This window comes from Agelaius phoeniceus, chromosome 31 (genome assembly GCF_051311805.1).
Source record: "Agelaius phoeniceus isolate bAgePho1 chromosome 31, bAgePho1.hap1, whole genome shotgun sequence".
NCBI lineage: Eukaryota > Metazoa > Chordata > Aves > Passeriformes > Icteridae > Agelaius > Agelaius phoeniceus.
In genome coordinates, this window is record NC_135295.1 from 5,376,439 (window position 1) to 5,398,311 (window position 21,873).

Genomic DNA, 21,873 nt, shown 5'->3' on the forward strand with positions numbered 1-21,873 from the left:
TCAGCTTCCTTGACAGAGCAGAACAAAGAAACACCATTTCTGCCTGTTTAACAAAATAGCTGCATTTTTGTCCCAGGAGCAGGGAATCAGATCCTGTACCCCTTTGGAACTGGGACGGGCACCAGTAAGCCACCTTAGTGGGAGCACTGGGAGGGGGATTGCAGAGCCACTAAGCACACTGGGGTTAAGAGGAACAAATCTGAATTTGACTTATGTCTTAACATATGCTACACATGACTGAATAATTACTCTGTGGTTGTCCATGTGCTGGGAACCCTGTCCCTGGCGAGGCTTCACACAACAGAGAATCAGGGGAGAGAAAGCTTCAGTGATCTGGCTGTGAGTGACCCCCACTGGCTGGTGGGACAGATGCCCGGGAAAAATGTCTGGGGAAAAATTCCCAGGAAATCCGGCTGTGGGAGGAACCTTTGCAAATCAAAGCAACACACTCTGACAGAATAGGAGCGTTTTGCTTTGGCTTTCTTGGAGGGATCAGGGGCTTGCTCAGAGGGTCAGCTTGGCCCTCCTCCCCTGTGGGATTGACATTCTCTGAACCTGGGAGAAGCAGTGAGTCAAACAAAGAATGATCCAAAGAGTTCTTATCTCATTTACTGCTCCTGTGTTTTTCACAAGTGGAATGCATTGTGGAAGATTGTTTACCTGAAGGGAATTGGTAATTGGATTCTGGTGTGAGTGTTTTGATTCACTGACCAATTGAATCCAGGTGTGTGTGTGGGGACTGTTGGCTGACAGTCATGAGATTGTGTGCAGTGGAGGGCAGTTGAGTGCTTGGCAGATTCAGTTTAGATGTAATGTAATATGGCATAGAATAATAGAGTATAATAAAGTAAACAATTAGCCTTCTGATAAAATGGAGTCAGATGCATCACTCCTCCCAGTTGTCAGGCAAAAATATCACGATACTCCCCCCCCTCCCCTTTTCCTCCCGGTGGTCCTTCTTCCCTGTCCGCACCCGTTCTTCCCTGCTTCGCTGCTTCCACAAGGCAGCTCATTCCTGCTCCTCCTGGACGTTCCTTCATTGCTTCCCCGATGGAGAGGATGCTGCCTGCACCCACCCGCCGCCTCTGCCGCGTTTCCCACGCTGCCCACAGCCCCGAGCCTGCTGCACCTGCCCACGGCAGCCCCAGCCCGCGGCAGCCAGCCCAGAGCCACCAGTGCCCAGCACCAGCCCGCAGCCAGCCCGCAGCAGCCCCTGCAGCCATCGCTCGCAATGCCAGAGACACGCAGGGGCCGTCCTTGGAAATCACGCCCAGCCACTCACAAAAGCCATGTGGGCTCGCCCTGGCTTGCAGCACACACACTCCATCTGCCGAGCTGATGCCCACAGAGCGCCCGGGCTTCTTGTGGTAACGCTGTCCCTGTCTTCTGTTTCTCTCTCTGTCCTTTTTCCTTTCTACTCCCTTCTCTCCCCCTTTGGTAAGAACCCTTACCCTCCTTTATCAATAAACAATTCTCAGATATAATATTGCCGTGTTTGTGCTTCAATTTCATCTTAGAAACCTTTCAGCAAGAATCCTCCCCAAATCCCCCTTTTACAGTGGGATGGGACAGGGGTAGTGGGAGGGGGAATGGGGAGCACAGGGTGCCCTGTGTAGCCTCCCCCTGACCCATGACCACCTCCTATGGAAGGATGGGCAACCACAGGAGCCACGGAGGGAGCACCCCCAGTGTCACCCAGTGCCTCCCGCTTCCCAGAGCATCACAACTTTTGGTGTAGATTTTCATAGATGTCACTGGGCTCCCACGGTTGCCTTTGCAGCTCCATGTACGTCGCCTGAGGATCCTCCAGCGGGGGTGCCAGGGGGTCTTGGGGGGCCCTGTGGGACTAAGGGGGTGTGTGGAAGGGGATGGGAGGTGCTGGGGGTTTGGGTAAAAGGTGTATCATGGCTGGAGCCTGCCCTCACCTTTCCTGGTGCTTCCTAGCATCTGCAAAGGAAAACTGGAGGGGTGAATTTGGAGGCCCAGGGGCGCCCATCCACCCTTGGGAATGCTGAATCACCACCAGACACACAATCCTCCCCAGGCCCCCCAGTATCCCTGATGCGCCCCCACTTGCACCAACAGCCTGAGCCCCCAGAACCCCAAGCCTGGCAGGGAGGGGAACCCCTGACCGAACCCCCAACATCCCTGCAGGACGCTCCAACAGCTCCCCAGGGCTCTGAGCCATGGACACTGAGGGCTCAGCCCCTCCCAAGTCAGGGGCTGTGGGTGCTGCCCTAGAGCCGCACTTCTCTGGAGGCCTTTTCACCCCCTCCATGACCCCCGTCCCCCCATTGTCACCCACCCACACGGTGCCACCAGTTCCAGGCCACAATGACACCCACGAGCAGGAGCAGGAACAAAAGGGCCCCACTGACCCCTGCGGCCACTGCAAGAAACAGAGGGGGACCCAAGAGGGTCACCCATGACCCCAGGGGTCCTGCACTCCCTGGTGACCCCGTGTGACCCCACCTGTATCCCTGTGTGTCCCTGTGTCCTGCAGTGTCACCTCCAGGACACCGGGTGTAATGGTGTCATTGGCCACGGGCACTGCGAGGACAGAGACAGGGCTGAGGACACAGAGAGGGGCTGACAGCCGGCAATGGGATAAAAGGGACGGGGGTTTGGGTGTGATGGGGGATGTCAGGGATAGGGTCACACCACAGAGGGGTGAGGCGACACAGTGCAGATGTGGGGGGACGAAACAAAGGTGTCTGGGGAACATGGAGGTGCCCGGGCAGGGGACCTCAGGAGGCTGGGAGGGCTCCCCGTGCCCATTCCCACACTCACTGTGCACCGTGACACGGAGCCGGGCACTGCTCCTCTGCATGGCCCCCCCTCAGAGCGCACCTGGCAGCTGTAATTCCCTGAGTGGGAGATCCCCAGGGCAGGCACCAGCAGCTGTGGGGACCCCTGCGGGCCCCCCCCCCCACCTGCCCATCCTGGTAGAACACGTGCAGGAGGGGGGCTTGGGGCCGCAGGGGACTGGGGGTGCTGAGGCAGCTGAGAGTCAGGGGGGACCCCAGGGTGGGCTCGGGGGGACCCTCCAGCACCGGCAGCGTGAAGAGCTCTGGGAAGGAGAGGGGAGGTGAGGACTGTGACTCTGAGTGCACTGGGCTGTGCTTTTGGGGGTGTCAGGAGATTGGAGTTCCAGCCCTGGGGGTGCTCACCCTGCACTGTCACTGTCACTGGTGCTGAGAGCGCCCATGGTGACACTTTGGACTCCACCCAGTCCCCGCAGCTGTAGTCGCCACTGTGGTGCAGCTGCAGGCAGGACAGGGACAGCTCGGCCCCATTGAGGGACCTCCCCACCTCCTTCTCTCCATGGTAGAATCACACCTCGGTGACTGGGATGTTCTGCCAACGCCGGCAGCGCAGTGTCACCGTGTCCCCCTCCAGCAGCTCCCACGCTGACACCTGCCACTCTAACTGGGCTGTGCGACACGGGGGTCCTGTCACACCGGCGGTCCTGTTTGCATGAGCATCCCCCATTGGGTCATCCCCAGCACACCAGAGATCCCCACTTCCAACACGGGGCTCCCCTCACACTGGGATGCTCTGGGATACTCACCATGCACTGTCACTGTCACAGGTGCTGACTCCTCCAACAATTAGGACCTCACCCAGCCCCTGCAGCTCTAGTTGCTGCTGTGGTGCAGCTGCAGAGGAGACAGGGACAGCTCAGTCCCATTGCGGAGCCCCTCCAGTTTCTTCCCCTTGTGGTAGAAGGACATGGATTTGACATTGAGGTTCCGCCAGCCCCGGCAGCACAGTGTGACCATGTCCCCCTCCAGAAGTGCCTCTACTGACACCTGCAGCACCAGCCACACTGGGGGACAGAGGAGTCCTGTCACACCTGATGGCACCAGAACCCCCCCATAGGGTCACACCCAGTGCACCAGGGGTCCCCATATCCAGCATGGGGATCCTCCCAGCCTAGGATGCTCTGGGATATCCCCAGCGCAGGGGACAGGCTGTGATCACACAGGAGGTGACCCATGGAGGAGAGCCCACCCAGAGCCCTTGGGGTCCCCACGGGTGCCAGCCTGGGGACACCCAAACCTCCCTCACCATCTGAGATTCTCACGGGGGGGCTGAGCCCAGTGTCGGGTCTGTCACACATGTTGGTGCCACTCACGATGACAGTGAAGTGGTCAGGTCCCTTCTGCCCCCAGGGCTTACTGTCCTTGTACCAGGTGGTGGCACCAGTGGTCCCCGAGCCCTGGCAGGTCAGTGTCACCCGGTCCCACAGCACACCCGGCCTCCAGGGGGGCTCCACCAGGAGCTGTGGGGTCTGGGCACCTGTGGGTGACAGGGGACACCAGCCTGCCAGGGCCAGTGTGGGGCTGGGGACAGCGGAGTGGGGCCATGACATCCGCTGAGGACTCACCAGCGAGGCCGAGGGTCTGGGCTGGAAGGGAGAAGGGACAGGGCTGGGTGGGGGTGGCACTGCAGGGAAGGAAGCACACAAGGTACAGGGCGTGGGGGCTGTCCCCAAATTGTCCTCATGGGGACAGCAGTTCTTGTGGGAAAGTGTGTCTGGGTGGTCCCCAAAAGATTTTTTGCTGCAGGGGGACATGTCTGTGTCACAGCCATCTGTGCACCACATCCCTGTGGCACAGACACCTTGGGCACAGGGACACTGAGGCCACCCTGGGCTGAGGCAGAACATGGGGACACTGTGGACTCTCCAGGCACAAGGACACCACGGACACAACCCATGCTGTCCCAGGTCACCTCCACCAGCTCATGATCCCATCCCCGTGATCCCATCCCCATGGCCACATCCTCACCGTTCTTGTTCCCTTCTGTCCCTGCATCCCAGGTCCCTTGTCCTTATCCCCAGAGCTACCTGAGCCCAAAGGTGCCAGTCCCCACATTCCTGTGCCCACATCCCCGTCCCCAAATTCCTGCCCCTCTATTCCTGTCCCCAAAGCCACCCTACATCCCCAGTCACACCAAGGTCCACTGTGGGTAACATGGACTGGCACTGCTGGCATTGGGGACCTCTGGGGACCCCACAGCCCCCCTGTGCCCCCTCCCCTCCCCATCCCTGGGGTGTCAGGCCCGTGCCCGGGGCACTCACCCCACAGGAGCAGTGTTGTAGTTTGTTCTATGTTTGTTCAGTTTCCCCCCGTTGTTGTAATGGTTCTGCCCGAAGTTTCTAGTAAGTGTCAGTCCCTGTACCCCTCGTTTCCAGTAAGCGTCAATCCCTATACCCCTCCCACGTTGTCTTGGCTACCCCAATGTATCTTGTTTGCTCCCCTCCCCTGGCTGCCTGCCATTCATCCAGCACCCCTGCCTCTTCTTCCAGAAGCTTCTGGCCGGGGTGTTGGGTGATTGGTTCAGGGGCCAGGGCCCCACCCGCAACTGTTCCCTGTTGGTTGTTTGCTGTTATCAATCTTCCATGTATCTTTTGTACCCCTCTCCCGATTTGTTGTTCCCAACCACGCCTATCCTCTATAAAACCTGAGGCTTTTCCTTGCCTCAGGGCTCAGACTCCAGCTCCCCGACCTACCAACACCCCTTTCCAATAAAATCTCCTACCCCACGGAGATCTGAGTCGCCCTTTCTTCTGCGCCCTGCGGCTTTGGAGTCACAACCCGCGGCCATCTGCCCCGAAGCCTACCATCGCTTGAGCACAGGGTCTGGGCTTCGCGCCTGGGCAGTGCTCGGTTGGCTGGAGGCTGGCTGGACACTCGCTTCCCTAGCCTGGGCATCTCTATCATCTGGCCACCTCTCCAGAGCAGCGCCACCTTCATGGCCATCCCGGTGTCCCCAGCCATGTGCACTGGCTGTCACTCGCTGCCGGGGGTGGCTGTCCCCTGGCTGGTGGCCCTTTGGCCAAAGGGGAAGGAAGCCAGGTCAGGTCTCGCCCTCATGTGTAGGTGGCCCTTGGTGGGGGCAGGGTGGCCACAAGCAGGGGACAGGCTGTGGGTAGGGTGGGGACATGCTGGGGACAAAGCTGGGTGAGGCAAGGTGCAATATGGGGTTCCCAGTAGTGGGGGGCTCAGAGGGTTTGCGGTGACAGGGATGGGTGTCCTGGAGAATGGGGGGTCCCAGGGATGGGGTCTGTGGGAATGAGGGTGCTGCAGAGGTGGAATCACCAGGGATGGGGGTGCCTTGGGAATGGGATTGCCCAGGGCTTGGGGGACTCAGGGATGGGAGTCCCAGGGGAATGTGGGCTCCAGGGTCATGGGATGAGGATGCTGGGGGAATGGGGGCTCCCATGGGAATGGGGGTCCTGGGAGAATCAAGGTCATGGGGGAAGGAGGATTTCAGGGGATAGAATGAACAGGAGAGGATTCCTTGGCAATGGAGTCCTGGGCCCTGGACATCCTGGGGAATGTCAGTACTGGGTTCGGGGTCCCAGGCACGGCGGGACCTAAAGAATGGGACTCCCATGATATTATTTCCAGGGAAATAAGATTGCCAGGGAAGAACAGTGGCTAGGTGGACCTGTGGTCGCAGCTTCTTCCCTGGATGCCTCAGATTTTGGGGTGAACCACGACCTAACACAGCCCCAACAAGGTGCCAGCAGCCTGGGCGTCACCACGGACAGATTCCAAGGGGCTCTGGGTCTGTGGAGCTGCTGCAGAGGTGAGAATTCTGTGGGTGGAAAAAGGCCTGCCTGTGGTTTGCTCAGCCCTGCAAGAAACACAAACCCCACAGAGAGCCCAAGTAGTGGTTCTGCAAGAGCTTTTCATGGTTTTCAGAGCAGGGCTGGCCGGAAACTGCCCTTGCAGTGGCAGCTGTGGGGGACCCAGTCCAGAAATGCAGCAATTGATCATTTTGTCCCGTACAGCAAGATTCTGAGAGAGCCCCAAAAACTCTGCAAATCCCACAACAATCTGCTCAACAACCTGCCTGGGTCCATCCTCCTACCTATGGCAAGACTGCAGCCCATTGTAACATCCCAGGAAGAATATTTGGGTTCCGGTTTGGCTGCCAGATAAGAGGTAAATGTGTGGAAATATTGAGCAGGGGGTCAGCCCTGCAGCCATGGTGGGGCTGTGGGGAGTGACCCTGTGTGGATTCCAGGTGTCCCCAAAGCTGCTCCATCCCTGACATCCTCACCTGAGTGAAAGGCTGGGGGTTTGCAGGAATTGTGGCACAAAGCCACCAGAGGGGCTGCTGTGGATCCGAGACCTGCCTGGGGTCAGGCTCTGCCTTCCTCCCATTCGGGATCATGGAGAGCGGTCACGGGTGTTGCACAGGGCGTGTGCCCGGCCCCGGGACACTGCTATGCTGCCAGTGGGCACTGGGATCCAACCTGCTGCCTTGGCGGCTTCTGCCCGCTGCCGGTGGTGGTGCCGGGACCGATTGGTGGCCGTGAGTTTGCAGAAGGAGCAATTTGCCCTCCTCCCTCCCGCCCGAGGCCGCCATGGCCCCTGAGGGGATGGAGCTGGAGCGGGGCGCCCCCTGCTGGCCGGGAGTGCTCCCTGCAGCGCCCCCTGCTGGCCGCGGTTATAACTGCCACAAAACCCAACAGCGCTGAGCAGGAGGGAAAGTTCTGGGTTTGTGTTGTTTGCTCTGTCCTGCTTTATTAATTTCCTAGGAAACAGCTGTATTCCCTTTCCTACACTTTTGCCTGGAAGCCTCATCATTTTTGAAACTAAAAAATGTTTTAGAGGTGGGTCTTCTTTCCATTCCAGAAACATTCCCAATTTCCTGGGTAGGTATTTCTCATTTAAATGAGTTGCCAACTCTTGGGTTCCAGCCTGGATGAGACAGACAACCCAAGAGGAGACACGGTCAGGGACTTGGCCGCCTCATGGTCTGCCTTTTGAGCCATTAGGGCCACCAAGGGCCCTCTCCCCAGCTGGCACTCCTGGTCACCCGGCCACTCAGGAGCTGCCTTTGGAAGTGTCACACTGTCCCCAGTGTGCCACAGCTGACAGACTGATGGACAGACGGGGCCCTGTCTCACCAAAAGCAAGGCCTGACCCACCCCTGCCACATGGAGATGTTCCAAAATCTCCCCAGACATCAAACTTTTCCTGTTCTGACACCCGCCCTGTGCCATGGCCTGATCGAGAGACTGCCCTTGGAATGGGGGAGGCTCTGGAACCCGCACAGGGCCTTTGTGACATCCTCATGTGGGGAATATGGCAGAAGAGTTGTTTGGTACAGGGGAGAGGAGGATCCAGAGCCTCTTGAAGGCTCCTTTTGCCACCAGAGCAAGGAAGGTCCAGGGACCTTGCAGGTTCCACTGGTGGAGGAAACCTGCTGGGGGAAATATCTGGGGTTTGTTTCTTTTTGGTGGCTTTCCAAGGAAATCGTTCCTTTTTTCACCATTTAGACTCTGAACCTTGTTGTTGCTGTTAGTTTTATTCTCTCTCATTGCAGTTTCAGCAAATTGTTCTTCTCTCATCCCTTTGGGATCTTTGTGCCCCCACGGGGAGGGATTGGGGCAGTTTTTAGTGGCAGCACAGACATGAGTGGGTTCCCATGGGTGGGGACCCCCAGTGCCCCCAGTTCCCCCCAGTGTCACAGCACATTCCCGTAGATGTCACCGGGTTCCCACGGTCGCCCCTGGGGTCCCCGCAGCTCCGCGTAGGTCACCTGGGGATCCTGGAGGGTGGTGGCACGGGGGGACGCTGCGAGAGACACGGGCTGTGGGATCTGGGTGGGGTGACACTCGTGGGTGACGTGTCCCTCTGCGTGTGTCCCCCCCGTACTCACCCCCTGCCCTCTTGGTGACCACGACGTGGGTGTACAGCACCTCCCCCTCCTCTGGGGGTGCCGGGGGATCCGGGGGGGCCCTGAGGGAATAAAGGGGATGTGGGGGAGGGAGTGGGAGGTCTTTGGGGGTTGGGGTAAAAGGGGAGAGTGTGGTTTGAGCCTCCCACTCACCTTTCCTGGTGCTTCCTGGCAGCTGCAAACGAAAGAGGGAAGGGGTGATTGAGGAGTCCCCAGGGCCTTGAACCCTCTGAGGAATCCTGTACCCCCAGGGCACCCTCAATCCCCCTCAGTACCCCCAAGCATCCCTGAAGCCCCCGAGGATTCATGAACCTCCCCTTTGGCCCCAAACAAATCACCCTCAAGAACCCAAAGCCCAGCAGGGACAGAGACCCCCGAACACCTACAGGGCCCCTTAAGGAACCCCCAGCATCCCTGCAGGACTCTCCAGCACCTCCCCAAACCCCACAGGACCCTGAACCAAAGTCACAATTGTGGGTATGTGGGTCGTCACCTATGGTTCCCAAATTCTGTGGGCCTCTACAGCTCCCTGGGACCCCCCATCCACCCACTGTCACCCACCCACACGGTGCCACCAGTGCCAGGTCAGAGTGACAGCCATGAGGAGGACCAGGAAGGAAAGGGCCCCACCAACCCCTGCAGCCACTGCAAGAAACAGAGAGGGACACATCAGGGTTACCCATCCCCAGGGGTCCTGTACTCCCTGGTGACCCCACCTGTGTGACCCCACCTGTGACCCAGGGTGAGCCAGGTGTCACCTCCAGGGCCAGCTCAGGGCTGAGTGCCCGGAACACGCGGTGCCCGTCCTGTCCCAGCTGGTTGGTGGCCACGCACTGGTAGGTGCCCCAATGTCCCACTTCAACGTCACTGAGCTCCAGGTGGGGACCCCGGGCCACCTCCTGCCCATTGTGCAGCCAGGTGAAGGTGACAGGGGCTGAGCCCACCTGCACTGAGCAGCTCAGGGTCACATTGTCACCTGCATGCACCTGGTGTGCCAGGGGACCGGGGGTGATGGTGGCATTGGCCACGGGCACTGTGGGGACACAGACAGGGCTGGTACCTGGCAAGGTGGGATAGGAGTGCTCTGGGTGGGCTCATCCCCAGCCCGAGGGTCCCGCTCACCCAGGACGGTGACATTCAGGGGGTCACTCTCGGCCACGCTGTCCCCGTCACTGACCCGGCACCGGTACTGGCCGCTGTCATTGTCCCCAACGCGGCGCAGCTCCAGGTGGGGGCCGGTGCCTGGTAGTGCCCCCGAGCCCTCTCGGTGCCAGGAGAAGGACAGGGCACCTGTTCCCATGGTCACTGAGCAGTTCAGCACCAGGCTGTCCCCGAGTGCCACCTGTGCCCCGGGGGGCTGCGCTGACAGGGACACCCCCGAGGGAGGGACCCCTGCAGGAGAGGGGGACACCAGGGGACGGTGAGGGACCCAGGGGGTTCAGGGAGGGGCAGGGGAACTCCAGTGATGGAGAGCGGGCACAGAGATGGGGGGGGCGGGGTGGTTCTTCAAAAGGAACCCTGAGGGATGCTGGGGGGGTCAGGGAGGGAACACCTGGAGAGGGAGATGGGCAACACCATGGCAGGTACGGGGACCCAGGGAGGGGATGGTGTGATCTGGGGAATGTGTGGAGAACTCAGAGAAGGGTGACGGGAGGCAGGGAGGTGTGAGGGGACCCAATGTGGGATGGAGGGAAACACAAGCCAGGAATGGGGGGACCTGGGGAGGGACCCGGGGCAGCAATGACAGGACATGGAAACGGTGCCAGGGAAGGATGGGGGTACCCATGTAGGGGCTGGGGGGGTCCCAGGGAGGGACCCAAGAAAGGATGGTGGGAGCCAGGGAGGGATCCAGGAAAGGTTGGGTAGCCCAGAGCAGGCATCAGGGAGGGCTGGGAGATGCCAGGCAGTGTGGGGGACCCAAGGAGGCTGTGGGGGCTCCCCGTGCCCATCCCTGCACTCACTGCGCACCGTGACGCGGAGCCGGGCGCTGCTCTTCCGCACGGCCCCACCCTGGGAGTGCACCTCACAGCCATAATTCCCTGAGTGGGAGACCCCCACGGCGGGCACCAGCAGCTGCGGGGACCCCTGCGGGCCCCCCACCACCTGCCCGTCCCGGTAGAATACGTGCAGGAGGGGGGCTTGGGGCCGCAGGGGGCTGGGGGTGCTGAGGCAGCTGAGAGTCAGAGGGGACCCCTCGGTGGGTGTGGGGGGACCCTCCAGCACCGGCACCGAGAAGAGCTCTGGGAAGGAGAGGGGAGGTAAGGACTGTGGCTCTGAATCCACTGGGAAGTGGCTTTGGGGTTGTCAGGAGATTGGAGTTCCAGCCCTGGGGGTGCTCACCGTGCACTGTCACTGTCACTGGTGCTGACCGGGACTGCCAGGACCCCACCAAGCCTGCACAGCTGTAGCGGCCGCTGTGGTGCAGCTGCAGGGGGGACAGGGACATCTCAGTTCCCCTGAGGGACCCCCTGAGCTCCTTCTCATCCTGGTAAAATCGCACCCTGCTGAGATGGTTTTCTTGCCGGCACCGGCAGCGCAGTGTCACTGTGTCCCCCTCCAGCAGTGCCCGCGCTGGCACCTGCAGCACCAGTGGGTCTGTGGGACAGGAAGGTCACATTTTACTGATGAGGCCATTCTGAGGTGGGTGCCCATAGCACCAGGGACATCTGGGTGCTCTGGAGTGCACTGGGCTGCACTGGGATGTCCCTGTGTGCAGGGCACAGGCTCTCGCCACATGAGGGGTGTGAGGCCACCCATGGAGTGGGGCCCACCCTGACCTCTCAGGGGCCACCCTGATCATGAAAATCCACCCTCACCATCTAAGATTGTCACGGGGGGGCTGCGCCTGGTGCCGGGTCTGCCACATGTGTAGGTGCCACTCCTGGTGACACTGAGGCGGTCACGTCCCTGCTGCCCCCAGCGCTGCCCGTCCTTGTACCAGGTGGTGGCACCGGCGGTCCCCGAGCCCTGGCAGGTCAGGGTCACCCGGTCCCACAGCACCGCCGGCCTCCAGGGGGGCTCCACCAGGAGCTGGGTGGTCTGGGCACCTGTGGGTGACAGGGGACACCAGCCTGCCAGGGCCAGTGCGGGGCTGGGGACAGCGGAGAAGGGCCATGGCATCCCTTGAGGACTCACCAGCGAGGCCGAGGGTCTGGGCTAGAAGGGAGAAGGGACAGGGCTGGGTGGGGGTGGCACTGCAGGGAAGGAAGCACCAGGGTACAGGGTGTGGTGGCTGTCCCCAAAAACTGTCCCCATGGGGGCAGCATTTCTTGTGGGAAAGTGTGTGTGTGTGGTCTCAAAAAGATTTGGAGAGGTAGGGGGACATGTCTGTGTCACAGCCACCTGTGCACCACATCCCTGTGACACAAACACCTTGGGAACAGGCCACCCTGGGCTGAGGCAGAACATGGGGACACTGTGGATACCCCTGGCACGAGGACACCACAGACACAGCCCATGCTGGCCCAGGTCATCCCCACCAGCTCATGATCCCATCCCCATGATCCCATCCCCATGGCCACATCCTCATGGTTCTTGTCACTTTCTGTCCCTGCATCCCAGTTCCCTTGTCCTTATCCCCAGAGTTACATGACCCAAAGGTGCCAGTCCCCACATTCCTGTCCCCACATCCCCATCCCCAAATTCCTGCCCCCCTATCCTGTCCCCAAAGCCACCCTACATCCCCAGTCCCACCAAGGTCCACTGTGGTTAACATGGACTGGCACTGCTGGCATTGGGGACCTCAGGGGTCCCCACAGCTCCCCTGTGCCCCCTCCCCTCCCCATCCCTGGGGTGTCAGGCCCGTGCCTGGGGCACTCACCCCACAGGAGCAGCGCCACCTTCCCGGCCATCCCGGTGTCCCCAGCCATGTGCACTGGCTGTCACTCGCTGCTGTGGCCACCGCTCCCCTGGCTGGCGGCTCTTGGGATGAAGGGGAAGGAAGCGAGGTCACGTCCGTCCCCATGCGTAGGTGGCCCTTGGTGGGGGTAGGGTGGCCACAAGCTGGGGACAGGCTGTGGGCAGGGTGGGGACAGCCTGGGGACATGGTGGGGGATGCTGTTGCCAGGAGTGGGGGGCTCAGAGGATGTGGGGAACCCAGGATGGGTGTCCAGCAGAATTGGGGTCCACTGCAATTGGGGTTTCCATGCCTGGGGGAAATTCAGGGTTGGGGGTGCTGTGGGAACATGGTCCCCAGGGATTTGGGGTCATGGTGTGTGGGTGCCAGGGCTGGGGGTGCAGGGGGAAAAAGGGGACCCTCGGGAATAGGGGTTCCAGGTGAAGAAGTAGCCCATGGGATGGGATCAAGGCACTGGTGGTACTGGGCAATGTCAGTCCTGGGATGGGGGTCCCAGGGAGGAGAGACCAAGGCAATGGGGGTCCTATGGTTGGGTTCCCAGGGGAATGGGAGTGCCAGGGATGGGCAGTGGCTGGGTGGGCACGGGGATCACAGCTCCTTCATGGGGTACCTCAGATTTTGGGGTGACTCAGAGCCCAGCACAGTCCCCACCCTGGGGCACCCCATGGCTCTCCTGGGAGGTTCTGTGTCTCTGCCCCACTCACCCCTGGGCTTTTTCCTGTCTCCCCGCATTTCCTGGTTTAACCATCCCAGGGAACAGCTGGGAGAATCCCAGGAAGGGAAAAAAGGGGTTGGGGGGTGCAGGCAGTGGTTTCAGGGCTGTGGGGAATGGGGCTCCCTGTCTGTGACCCCCCAACTTTTTCTCTTTCCTGCAGCAGTTTGTGCTGAGGCAAGGACATGAATTCTGTCCAGGGGCACATCCAGAGGGGTCCAGCCTTTAGGGAAAAGGGCAGCTCTGCTGTGCTGACACCCGGCTCTTGTCCCAGGCTCTTGTCCCTGGGAGCTCCTCCTCGTTCTGGGGGTGCCACATCCTTGGGGATTCCTTTCCCAGAGGTGGCACATCCTGGGGTCCTCTGTCCTGGCTGGGCCTTGAGCATTCCTGCTGTCCCCAGTGGGTTCCTGTGACCTCTGGGGTGCCCAAACTTAAGGAGGCATCTTTTATGACCTTGCCCTGATGATGGTAAATCCCAGGATCAAGCTGGTTGAATTCCCTGATGCCCAATTGCTTTGGACAATTCTGGGGTCATATTTTGGTCTCAGATTTTGAGATGACTCAGAGCCCAGCACAGAGCCCACCCTGGGGCACCCCAGGCTTGTCCTGGGAGGCTCTGGGTCTCTGCCCCACAAATCCCTGGGCTTTTTCCTGTCACCCAAATTTCCTGTCTTAGCAATCTCAGGAAACACTTGATGCCCTATTGACTGTGACAAAATTATACATCAATAGAAAAAAGGCATAAATCTTTTCCTATACCAATTTTTTCCCAACAAAAAACAAACTCCTGAAAAATCAAAGTGACAAGGTATAATATTCTCTGGTTTATAGAATCCTTTTAATCATTGCTTTCCCAACAAGAGAAAATCAAAACACAATAAAAACAGAAATAAGTGGATATAAAAACCACAAGAAAACCACAAACAAATCACAGTGAAATGAGACTTTTTGGTTCCCTTTAGCAGCCCCCTGCTGCATCCCACAGCAGCATTTGCTTGTGGATAACACAGAGGGTGGAATCTCCCTGAGTGTCCAACAGCTCCATGGGATTGTTCCCTGCCTGCTGGGCAGCAACCCAGCCTCTAAAGGAACCTTTTCTTGGGCCGTATTAAGGAACTCTCCCCATTTTGCTCGTTCCCACCCTGAAACTTGATTGACTTCCCATGGAGGAAGGGGAGAAGCTCTGTCCATGCTTGGGACAGTGCACAGGAATCTGTGGAAATGCCCCTGTGTGCCTCAGGGTCTGATTCTCTGGTAAATCCACTCCAGCCTGCCCTGAATTCCCCTGCCTGGGCACTCCCTGCTCCTGCTGTGACACCCCTGTTCCCCAGCCCCTCGTGTGCAGCCCCTGCTCAATATTTCCACACTTTTCCCTCTCTTCTGGTGTGCACACCCAGAACACAAACATTCTTTCTAGGAAGTTCCAAAGGGCTGCAGGTTTTGTTCAAGAAGGAGGGCGCAGGTCAGGTTGTTGAGAAAATCGGTGTGGGATTTGCAGCAGTTCTGGGGCTCTCTCAGTCCCTTGCTGAGAGGGACAAAATGATCAATTGCTGCATTTCCGGACTGGGTCCCCCACAGCTGCCCCTGTAGGGGCGGTTTCCAGCCAGCCCTGCTCTGAAAACCATGACAGGCCCTCACAGAGCCACTGCTTGAGCTCCCTTTGGGTTTGTGCTTCTTGCAGCGCTGAGCAAACCACAGGCAGGGCCTTTTTCCACCCACAGAATTCTCACCTCTGCAGCAGCTCTAAAGCTGCCAGAATCAAAGCCAAGGGGGCAGGGGGGACCCTCAGGTGCTGGCTGCCACCTGGGGCTGGGCAGAGCAGGGCTGGGCAATGGCCATCCCTGTGCAGTGGGGCTGGGCCATGGCTGGGCCCCAGCCTTGCATTGACAGGGGTCCCCAGGATGTGCCACCCCTGGGACAGGCACCCGGCCAGGAATGTGCAGGGACATTTCTGGAACTGCCACACCTGGGACAGGACCCCCCATGCCAGGATGTGTCACTCCCTGGGACAGGATCCCCCCAGGACAGGAGCCTCTGGATGTGCCACCCCAGGACAGAACCCCCCCTTTCCCATCTGACTCTCAGCACAAACGGCCTCTTCCTTCTTGTCCAGGAAAAGGAAAGTGAAAGTGTTGAGGGGGCACAGCCCAACACCTCCATCCCCCCCAGCCTCCCCACCATTCCCTGCACCTCCTTCTCCCCATTTCCCCCTCCCCTGGGTCCCCCCAACCCATTCACTGCTCAGGTGCTCCCCGGGATTGCTGAGCCAGGAACCGGGGGTGAGGGACATGGCAAAAATAAGGAGAATAAGGAAAAAAAGAGAAATAAAGAGAGGAAAAAGTCAGGGGCAGGGGAGGGCATAGAGGCAGAGCTACCCAAGACCCCCATGCAATGCCTGACCAGGACACAAGCACCCCAGGGGTGATTTTGCAGGGCCCTGGGTCACTCCAAAATCTGAAGCATCCAGGGAAGGAGCTGTGACCCCCAGGCCCCCTCAGCCACCGCCCATCCCTGGCACCCCCATTTCCCTGCGACCCCAACCTTGGGACCCAATTTCCTTCTGTCTTCCCTTCCCTGAGACCCCCATCCCTGGACTGCATTTCCCCAGGATCTCCAACCCCAAGGAACCCCATCCCAGTAATTCCAGTCCCTGGGACACCCCTTTCCTTGGGGACCTTGATTTCCCCTGTGCCCCCATTCTCACAGGGACCCCCTTGCCCCTTGCACCCCCATGCCATGGCCCCCATCCCATGATCACAAATCTTTGGAGGCCACGTTGTTCTGGGACCATCATTCCCAAGTCTGAGTCCACCCAACCCTTGGGACCCCCATTTCCCCGGGACCCCATCCCTGGGCACCCCATTCCCCTGGACACCCATCCCTGGCTCCCTACACAGCCTTAGACCCCAGATTCTGGCAACACCATATCCCCACCATGTCCCACCCTGCCTCCCATGTCCCACAGCGTCCCCACCCTGCCCCCACCAAGGGCCACCTACACATGGGGACAGACGTGACCTCGCTTCCTTCCCCTTCATCCCAAGAGCCGCCAGCCAGGGGAGCGGTGGCCACAGCAGCGAGTGACAGCCAGTGCACATGGCTGGGGACACCGGGATGGCCGGGAAGGTGGCGCTGCTCCTGTGGGGTGAGTGCCCCAGGCATGGGCCTGACACCCCGGGGATGGGGAGGGGAAGGGGGCACAGGGGGGCTGCGGGGTCCCCTGAGGTCCCCAATGCCAGCAGATCCAGAGCAGGGCATGGAGCCCAGTGTGACCAGAGTTGTGGGGTGGCTTTAGGGACAGGAACAGGGGAACTGGGATGTGGGGACAGGAACAGGGGGATAGAGGTGTGGGAACAAGGATGTGGCAGAAGGAGCCTTGGGGCTTGGGTAGCTGTGGGGACAGGGACAGGGAAATAGGGATGCAGGGACAGGGACAAGGGGCACGTTGCAAGGGGATGGGCGGGGAGAACAGGTGCCATTGGAATGGGATGATGGGCACAGGGCCATGGATTATGGCTGTGGGGACAGGTGCTGTAGGGCTGCTGGAGGTGACGTGTGCAAACATGGGGTGTCCACAGTGTCCCCATGACCCCCACCCAGCCCTGTCCCTTCTCCCTTCCAGCCCAGACCCTCGGCCTCGCTGGTGAGTCCTTGGGGGATGCCATGGCCCCACCCCACTGTCCCCAGGTCCACACTTGCCCTGGCAGGCTGGTGTCCCCTGTCACCCACAGGTGCCCAGACCACCCAGCTCCTGGTAGAGCCCCCCTGGAGGCAGGCAGTGCTGTGGGACCGGGTGACACTGACCTGCCAGGGCTCGGGGACCGCTGGTGCCACCACCTGGTACAAGGATGGGCAGCGCTGGGGGCAGGAGGGACCTGAACACCTCACTGTCACTGAGAGTGGCACCTACACATGTGACAGACCTGGCATCTGTCTCAGTCCCCCTGTAACTGTCTCAGACAGGGAGGGGGGTTTGGGTGGCCCCAGCCTGGCACCCAGGGGACCCCGAGGGCTCTCCGTGGGCTCCACTCCATGGTTCACCTCCTGGTGTAACCAGAGCCTGTGCCCTGCTATGGGGACATCCCAGATTATCCTAGTGTCGGGGAAACCATGTGGGAATTGGGGACCCCTGGTACACTGGGTGTAACCCAGATGGGGTCCCAGTGCCATCGGGTGTAACAGGACCCCTCTGTCCCCCAGGCCCGCTGGTGCTGCAGGTGCCAGCACAGGCGCTGCTGGAGGGGGACACGGTGACACTGCATTGCCAGGGCTGGTGGAACTGCACGGTCACCTCGGTATCCTTCTACCGTGAGGAGAAGGGTCCGGGGGGACTCCATGATGGCACCGAGCTGTCCCTGTCCCCTCTGCAACTGCACCTCAGCAGTCACTACAGCTGCAGGGTCTGGTGAAATCCTGGTGGTCAGGGAGGTCATGAAATTCGGCATCGGTGACAGTGACAGGGCACGGTGAGCACCCCACAGCTGCCACCCTGACACCCCCACAGCCCCTCGCCAGGGATTCAGGCTCACAAATCCCCCTCCCCTCTCCTTCCCAGAGCTTTTCTCAGTGCCAGTGCTGGAGGGTCCCCCCGAGCACTCTGAGGCGTCCCCCCTGACTCTCAGCTGCCTCAGCACCCCCAGCCCCCTGCGGCCCTGAGCCCCCCTCCTGCACGTGTTCTACCGGGACGGGCAGGTGGTGGGGGGCCTGCAGGGGTCCCTGCAGCTGCTGGTGCCCGCCATGGGGGTCTCCCAATTGGGGAATTACAGCTGCCAGCTGCACTCCAAGGGGGGTGCTGTGCAAAAGAGCAGCGCCCGGCTCCGTGTCACGGTGCGCAGTGAGTGCAGGGATGGGCACGGGGAGCCCCCACAGCCTCCTCAGCTCTCCCAGGCCTTCAGGGGATGCCCAGTCCTTCCAGACACCTGCCCTGTGGCCCCAACCTTTCCCGGATCCTACCCTTGCTCCCCTGCTCCCTTCTCATGTCCCTCTCAGGGTCCCCCACCCCTAGAGGGATGCCCCCATCCTACCCCTACACATTTTCCCTGTCCTGCCATCCCTGCCCCGGGCCCGTCCCCAGGTCCCCCCATTCCTGGCTTGTGTCTCCCCATCCCTCTCTGAGTCCCCTCACCCCTCCCAGCATCCCCCCCATCCCACTCTGAGGTCACCACACATTCCCCAGGTCACATCATTCCCTCCCTGAGTCCCCATACCCACCCTGGTGTCATCCCCCCACCCCTCCAGGTGTCGCTTGGGGTTCTTTCCAAGCCCCACCAATCTCTGCGCCCCCTCTCCCTCACTGGGGTCTCCCTGCCCCTCCCCTACCACCCCCCCGGGTCCCTCACTGGCCCTTGCTATCCTCCCCTCCCGCAGGGGTCCTGCCCTCCGGGGTGGCCCTGTCAGCACAGCCCCCCGGGGGACAGATGGCACTTGGGGACAGCCTGGTGCTGAGCTGTATGGTGGCCGTGGGGACAGGTCCCCTGTCCTTTTCCTGGCACCAGGAGGGCTCGGGGGCACCACCAGGCACCGGCCCCTGCCTGGAGCTGCGCCACATTGGGGACAATGACAGCGGCCAGTACCGGTGCGGGGCCAGCGACGGGGACAGCGTGGCCAAGAGTGACCCCCTGAATGTCACCGTCCTGGGTGAGCAGGACCCTCGGGCTGGGAGTGACCCTACCTATGGCACTCCCATCCGACTTCACCAGGTGCCAGCCCTGTCTTTGTCCCCACAGTGCCCGTGGCCAATGCCACCATCACCCCTGGTCCCCTGTCACACCAGGTGCATGCAGGTGACAACGTAACCCTGAGCTGCTCAGTGCAGGTGGGCTCAGCCCCTGTCACCTTCACCTGGCTTCAGAACAGGCTGGAGGTGCCCCAGGGTCCCCTCCCGGAGCTTGGAGACATCAATGTGGGACATTCAGGCACCTACCAGTGCGTGGCCACCAACCAGCTGGGACAGGACGGGCACCGCGTGTTCCAGGCACTCAGCCCTGAGCTGGCCCTGGAGGTGACACCACGGGGACACTGCAACAAAGGTGGGGTCCCACAGGGTCAGCAGGGAGTGCAGGACCCCTGGGGTGATGTGTTACCCTGATGTGTCCCCCTCTGTTTCTTGCAGTGGCCGCAGGGGTCAGTGGGGCCCTTTTGTTCCTGCTCCTGCTCGTGGGTGTCATTGTGGCCTGGCACCAGTGGCACCGTGTGGGTGGGTGACAATGGGGGCACAGGTGTCCCAGGGAGCTGTAGAGGGCCCCAGTGTTGGACAATAATTGGGCAGCACCCACAGCCCCAAAACTGTGGCATTGTCTGGGGGTCCTTTAGGGTTTGGGGAGGTGCTGGAGGGTCCTGCAGGGATGCTGGGGGTTCTCTCAGAGGCTGTTGGAGTTAGGAGGTCTCTGTCCCTGCTGGGCTTTGGGTTCTTTTGGCTGAGTTGGCTGGGGACACTGGGGAGGTTCCTGTATTCTGAGAGGCTTCAGGGATGTTTGAGGGTTCTGTTGTAAATTGAGCATCCCGTGGGGGGTCAGGAATCCTGGGAGGGTTCAGGGCCCTGCGATCCCACAGTCACATCTCCCCTCTTTCCTCTGCAGCTGCCAGGAAGAACCAGGAAAGGTTGGTGAAGGGCTTCCGACATGTGTCCCCTTTTACCCCCACCTCACAGCTCTCCATTCTCTCCCCCACATCCCCTTTATTGCCTCAGGGCGCCCCTGGATCCCCCGGCTCCCCCAGAGGAGGGGGAGGTGCTGTACACCCACGTCGTGGTCACCAAGAAGGCAGGGGTTGAGTACGGGGGGGACACACGCAGAGGGACACGTCACCCACCAGTGTCACCCCACCCAGATCCCACAGCCCGTGTCTCTTGCAGTGTCCCCCCGTGCCACCACCCTCCAGCATCCCCAGGTGACCAACGTGGAGCTGCGGGGACCCCAGGGGCGACCGCGGGAACCTGGTGACATCTACGGGAATGTGCTGTGACACTGGGGGGAACTGGGGGCACTGGGGGTCCCCACCCATGGGCACCAACTCCTGTGTCTGTGCTGCCACTAAAAACTGCCCCACTTGCTCCCCGTGGGGGCACAAAGATCCCAAAAGAGCTAAAAGATGAACAATTTGCTGAAACAGCAATGAGAGAGAATAAAACCAACAGCAACAAGGTTCAGAGTCCAAAGGATCACAGAAGGAGCAATTTCCAGGGAAAGCCCCCAAAAAGGAACAAACCCAAGACATTTCCCCCAGTAGGTTTCCTCCACCACAGGAATCTTGCAGAGCCCTGGACCATCCTGGCCTTCAGGAGGCTCTGGATTCTCTTGTACCCTGTCCCAAACCCTCCTCTGCCATGTTCCCCACACGAGGATGTCAGAAAGGCCCTCTGGGGGTTCCAGAGTCTCCCTCTTTTCCAGGGCAGTCAGGATCAGGCCATGGCACAGGGTGGGTGTCAGAGACAGGAAAAGTTTGATGTCTGGAGGTATTTTGGAACACCTCCATGTGGCAGGGGTGGGTCAGGCCTTGCTTATGGTGAGACAGGGCCCCGTCTGTCAATCAGTCTGTCAGCCTTGGCACATTGGGGACAGTGCGACACTCTGCCAAAGCCAGCTCCTCAGTGGCCGGGTGAAAGGAAGTGCCAGCTATGGAGAGGGCCCTTGCTGGCCCAACTGGCTTAAAAGGTAGAGCATGAGGTGGCCAAGTCCCTGACCATGTCTGCTCATGGGTTGTCTTTCCCATCCAGGCTGGAATCCTGGCTGGAGTTGGCAACTCGTTTAAATGAGAAATATCTGCCAAGCTAAATGGGAGCGTTCCTGGAATGGAAGGAAGACCCATGTCTAAAAATCTTTTTAATTTCAAAACTGATGGGGCTTCCAGGCAAAAGTGTAGGAAAAGGAATACCAGCTCTTTACTGGGAAATTTATAAAGCAGAACAGAACCAACAACACAAACCCAGAACTTTCCCTCCTGCTCAGCGCTGTTGGTTTTTGTGGCAGTTATAACCGCGGCCAGCAGGGGGCGCTGCAGGGAGCACTCCCGGCCAGCAGGGGGCGCCCCGCTCCAGCTCCATCCCCTCAGGGGCCATGGCGGCCTCGGGCGGGAGGGAGGAGGGGAAATCGCTCCTTTTGCAAACTTGCAGATTGTTGTTGTCTTTGCAGTAGTTCTTGGGTCTCTCATTCCCTTACCAAGAGGAACACATGATCACCTTATGGACTGGTTGCCTCAGAGCGGCCCCTGCAGGGGGGGGTTTCCAGCTAGCCCCACTCTGAAAAACCATCAAAAGCCCTCCATGTTGTCATCTTATTGCAAAGGTTTCCATACCTTCTTGGTGATTTCTTATGGGCACCTCCTAGCAGCACTGAATCTTTCATCTTCACAACACAGCTAAAAAACACCAACTCTCTTTACCCAGCTAACTCACTCTTTTGTAGCACTCATCTTCTCATTAGACAGAGCTGTGGCCTGTTAAGGGCAGGCTTGTTCTTAATCTTTGGTGATTAGTACAGCTGCAACTCTTCAGGTGTGAGGCTACTTTCTGCAGTATCTTTACTTTCTTACATTCTATCCTTCCACACTCTCAGAGCCACTGCTTGGGCTCTCTTTGTGTTTTGTGCTTCTTGCAGGGCTGAGC

At 59.9% G+C, this 21,873-nt stretch overlaps 1 protein-coding gene across 1 annotated transcript; it reads right to left on the reverse strand.

Annotated features, from left to right (window-relative positions):
• Positions 1-8,490: 8,490 nt before the first annotated feature.
• On the reverse strand, positions 8,491-17,716 carry LOC143696199 (Fc receptor-like protein 2). Its single transcript, XM_077191888.1, has 11 exons — positions 17,579-17,716; positions 12,543-12,624; positions 11,839-11,859; positions 11,520-11,750; positions 11,044-11,298; positions 10,665-10,943; positions 9,826-10,095; positions 9,434-9,736; positions 9,261-9,348; positions 8,686-8,765; positions 8,491-8,600 (listed from the first exon to the last, which is right to left on the reverse strand). The coding sequence occupies exons 1-11, from the start codon at positions 17,714-17,716 to the stop codon at positions 8,491-8,493; spliced, it is 1,857 nt and encodes a 618-aa protein (XP_077048003.1).
• Positions 17,717-21,873: the final 4,157 nt, after the last annotated feature.

What these genes read in the sequence shown, in the direction of transcription:
- LOC143696199 (XM_077191888.1), bottom strand. Translation starts at nt 17,716, where the DNA reads ATGCCGAATTTCATGACCTCCCTGACCACCAGGATTTCACCAGACCCT. An exon ending in CCAGACCCTCGGCCTCGCTG is followed by an intron (nt 11,751 to 11,838) that starts GTGAGTCCTCAA and finishes TGTCACCCACAG; the next exon opens with GTGCCCAGACCACCCAGCTC. An exon ending in CCCCGTGACAATCTTAGATG is followed by an intron (nt 11,299 to 11,519) that starts GTGAGGGTGGAT and finishes CCTGTCCCACAG; the next exon opens with ACCCACTGGTGCTGCAGGTG.